This window comes from Mizuhopecten yessoensis, unplaced genomic scaffold (genome assembly GCF_002113885.1).
Source record: "Mizuhopecten yessoensis strain PY_sf001 unplaced genomic scaffold, ASM211388v2 scaffold10733, whole genome shotgun sequence".
Taxonomy (NCBI): Eukaryota; Metazoa; Mollusca; class Bivalvia; order Pectinida; family Pectinidae; genus Mizuhopecten; species Mizuhopecten yessoensis.
In genome coordinates, this window is record NW_018408694.1 from 162165 (window position 1) to 166951 (window position 4787).

General features: G+C 39.0%; 1 protein-coding gene across 2 annotated transcripts in view; it reads right to left on the minus strand.

Moving 5' to 3' along the window:
- Positions 1-4787, minus strand: part of LOC110462032 — a 22157-nt gene that overhangs the window by 8991 nt on the left and 8379 nt on the right. For both annotated transcript variants that reach the window (XM_021515804.1, XM_021515805.1), the window contains 2 exons: positions 3750-3915; positions 1561-1709 (listed from right to left, as the gene is read on the minus strand). In XM_021515804.1, coding sequence (XP_021371479.1) covers positions 1561-1709; positions 3750-3915 — 315 coding nt within the window. The remainder of the gene's footprint in view (positions 1-1560; positions 1710-3749; positions 3916-4787) is intronic.

Below are 4787 nucleotides of genomic sequence, written 5' to 3' on the forward strand. Positions count from 1 at the left end.
CCCCCTACCCCACCCATTGTATACTTTATTATCCCAGCCCTCCATACCCCAACCATTGTATACTTTATTATCCCAGCCCCCCCTACCCAACCCATTGTATACTTTATTATCCCAGGCCCCACCCCTACTCCACCCATTGTATACTTTATTATCCCAGCCCCCTCCCCCTACCCAACCCATTGTATACTTTATTCTCCCAGCCCTCCATACCCCACCCATTGTATACTTTATTATCCCAGCCCCCCTACCCCACCCATTGTATACTTTATTATCCCAGGCCCCCCCACCCCACCAATTGTATACTTTATTATCCCAGCCCCCCTCCTACCCCACCCATTGTATACTTTATTATCCCAGACCCCTCTACCCCACCCATTGTATACTTTATTATCCCAGACCCCTCTACCCCACCCATTGTATACTTTATTATCCCAGACCCCTCTACCCCACCCATTGTATACTTTATTATCCCAGCCCCCTCTACCCCACCCATTGTATACTTTATTATCCCAGGTCCCCCCCTACCCCACCCATTGTATACTTTTAAGTAACAGTGACCTTAATCTTGGAACAATTGCATATATCTTACAGGTAACATATCAGAATGCATCACAATTTAATTTCTAAAAGAATAATCTTTTAGATTCCGATATAAAGGACCATTCAACATGCTATATTCTTAGTTACAATGACCTTGAGCTTAGAACTTTTTAAACCTCTAATGCATATCTACATATGACAATGTATCACAAGTTATTTAAAAAAAAAAGTCTTTTGAAATTCTGAGATCCCCCCCACCAAGGAATACTTTTAGTAACAGTGACCCTGACAACAGAACTTTAAAAAAAAAACTATTACAAATGTCTGTATCTTAATTGTTTTTTGAATTCCAAGACAATATCTTATTATACTTTTGTTATCAACTCTATAATTGGACCCTTGGGTCGGTTGAATTAAAATCAATAAATAAATTGAAATCAATAAATAAATATCCTGAAACGAAAGTGTGTGCAGATCTGAAACGAAAGTGTGTGCAGATCTGAAACGAAAGTGTGTGCAGATCTGAAACGAAAGTGAGTGCAGATGGATTGAAGGACACCATGACTACTATAGGGCAGCAACATCTCCAAAGTCGGGCCCTATAAGGCCAAACAAAACAATTCTGGTGTTTCTGGTAACCCTACCTACCCTGATTGTTTGTGTTTTTATAGAAACAATGTTAAAGTTACCACTCTCCTATACAAACCACATGAAGTAATCTGTAACAATAAAACTTATTACCTACCTACCCTAAATTTTTCCAACATCTTACAGGAAACATATATTTTTGTCTGGCGTAATGATATACTGTCCCCAAACTGTCCTAACCATCTTAATAAGTTTTGTCTGATAGATAATAATCTTACCTCTCTGTCCTCATCTTCTCCCTCAGAATAGATAATAATCTTACCTCTCTGTCCTCATCTTCTCCCTCAGAATCCTTGTCTGATAGATAATAATCTTACCTCTCTGTCCTCAACTTCTCCCTCAGAATCGTTGTCTGATAGATAATAATCTTACCTCTCTGTCCTCATCTCCAGAATCGTTGTCTGTAGTCGCTGTGTCATAGCCGTCTGAAAACTGGTCCTCCTCCTCCTCCTCCTCTTCCTCAGTGTCCTTACCTCCAGGACCTGTCCCAATGATTTCATCCAGTGCTTCAAACGGAACATCTGAAATAATTCAGTTGATGCTCAACGTCTCATACTTACTCTCTATGTCTAACTCGGTGTAGTAACCTTTTAGATACAAAATAGAACAGAATAGAATAAATGTTTATAATTTCTTCTGTTATGAAGCAAAATAATGTAAACAAGGCATCACAAGTGATACAAATCCCCTCGCATTCACACATTGTGACATTTGTAGGAGGAAATGAAGTCGCTAGAGCGATGACAAAGTTTTTTCTAAAAATAGTAACAGTGACCTTGACCTTCAATGTAGAAATCTGAAACAAAAATTGTTCAAGGCATTGCCATAACAAAGACTTGTATCAGGTGTCATGATATTACATTGAGGAATAAAGTCGCTAGAGCGATGACAAAGTTTTTCTAAAAATAATAACAGTGACCTTGACCTTGATCACAGAAACCTGAAACGTGAACTTGTTCAAGTTATTGCTGTACCAAACATTTGTATGAAGTTTCAAGAAATTCCACTGAGGAATGAAGTCGCTAGAGCACTGACAAAGAGTGTAACATACGTACATATGTACGTATCGGCGGAACCCTATATCCCCTGGAACTTTCGTTGCGATGGGATAATAATATGTTCATGTATATACCTAAAGCTATTGTAGTTTTCAGTGGTTTAGAGTCAAGATATTGATCCTTTGTACTCTTTGCTTGACAAAGGAAACACGTTTTGAAAAGGTTGCAAAACAATTTTCCAGTAACTGTTTGTGTTCAAAACAAAGCTAGCATTAAATGTACCACCATCTATAATCTAAGACATCAATGCAATAAAAATTATTAAACATGTTCTGACTTGTTTGCAAGTTTATGTGGCAGTTTTGTAACTATGTTTACATGACTGAATGGTTTTAGATGTTTACCAGATGTCTTCAATGTTTATCTGATTGATGCTTAGGGGGAAAAAAAATATATGTGTGTTTCAGGTAACAGTCCGGAAAAAATAAGAGTATATATGTCGATAGGCATATAATTTCATTTGAACTAAAAAATTAATTCAAGGATCGATGTTATGTTTTCTATCAAATTCTACAATGCTTTACCACACATTACAATGGTTATTAGTTTGTCAAGAACAGGAACAGAAAGAAAGTACAGTGTACAAGTGGCTGTAAACTTTACCTGGCTACCGTAAATGTTCGTGTATAGTGTAAACTTTGCCTGGCTACCGTAAATGTTCGTGTAAAGTGTAAATTTTGCCTGGCTACAGTAAACGTTCGTGCATAGTGTAAACTTTGCCTGGCTACCGTAAATGTTTGTGCATAGTGTAAACTTTGCCTGGCTACCGTAAATGTTTGTGTATAGTGTAAACTTTGCCTGGCTACCGTAAATGTTCGTGCATAGTGTAAACTTTGCCTGGCTACTGTAAACATTCGTGCATAGTGTAAACTTTGCCTGGCTACCGTAAACGTTCGTGTATAGTGTAAACTTTGCCTGGCTACAGTAAACGTTCGTGCATAGTGTAAACTTTGCCTGGCTACCGTAAATGTTCGTACATAGCGTGATCATTTTTAAGGGAAAATGAAAGTGTCAAGAAAGGGGTGCACACACAAGAACAATCCAAAACCAGTCTTTGGTCACGACCATTTATCGTAAATTGTTCTGGGATTTTTGGAAATGTTTTGAAATATACTCCTGCAATAAACTGCTTAAACTTTGTATAAATAACTGATTTCATTGTCTATATTACCATTATGAAAAGTTTCACCACTGTAGACAATAATGGATTCCTCCATATCAATGCATGGTAGAGTCTACTAAGGTTACATAGTGGTGACAGGGTAAAAGTCCTATTATATGATAGAATAATATAAACAAACTTGAGGTGATAAATTTATCTCAGATACAAGTAGGTAGTGAAATTTTCAGGGTCGGCAGGGAAATCTAGGGTAGGTTGCATTGAGATACCTGAACCGCTCATTTTAGGGGCATTACCCTAGCTAGGGTACAAATGTAGGTTGGATACCTGTAAAGTCTATGGTAGGTCGGGATACCTGAAACACACGTTTTTTTGGGCCTTACCTGACTGTTCTGGTTTATTATCAGAACTGTCAAAATTTGTGTTTGTTGATAATTTTGTTCTCATCCGTCGATATTTGGACACCTTGGCTGACACTATGTACTGGACATTTACGCCCGAGTCCAGAGCTTCACTGCGATCAGTACTGTAGACAGACTCTCTGCACGCCTGTCAATGAATAAACCACATTCAACAGAGGATTACTTCAGGTGTACACAGCAACAGGGGAGGTAAATCTGACAGCAAAAGGGGAGGTAAATCTGACAGCAACAGGGGAGGTAAATTTGACAGCAACAGGGGAGGTAAATCTGACAGCAACAGGGGAGGTAAATCTGACAGAAACAGGGGAGGTAAATCTGACAGCAACAGGGGAAGTAAATCTGACAGCAACAGGGGAAGTAAATCTGACAGCAACAGGGGAGGTAAATCTGACAGCAAAAGGGGAGGTAAATCTGACAGCAACAGGGGAGGTAAATCTGACAGAAATCACATACTTGACAACTTTCCTGAAATTTCCATGGGGGAGATTTCTCACGCTCAGAACTAAAAGCCTAAATAAAATGTGTGTATTTACATCCTAGGGAAAACATAACACTTTAAATGACATCTTTGGAGCTGTTCTTCCACATGAAACCAACAGATCTTGGAAAAAAGGAATAGATAGCAAATTCACTGGTTGAAAATGCTCTATTCCTGTGTAGAAGTCATTTCTTTCCTGGTCTTAAAGTTTCCCCGGGGGAAAACAGATTTAGGCTAGCTGATTTTCCCTGGGGATTCCCCCCCCCCCTCTCCTAGTGTTTGTTTATGGGAGATATTATTGACTAGCCAATACGTTCCTCCTCTGTATCCTCTGTATGAGTTATTAGGGGGGAAGCTTTGACTAGTTAGCTAATTTTTCCTTCTATTGTACTGTATTAGTTTATGGGGGGGGGGCTACAATGGTCTGATTCTTTCCCCCCTCTGTATTAGTTATTAGGGGGGAAGCTATTGGCTAGTTAGATAATTTTCCACCCTACTGTATAAGTTTACAGGGGGGGGGG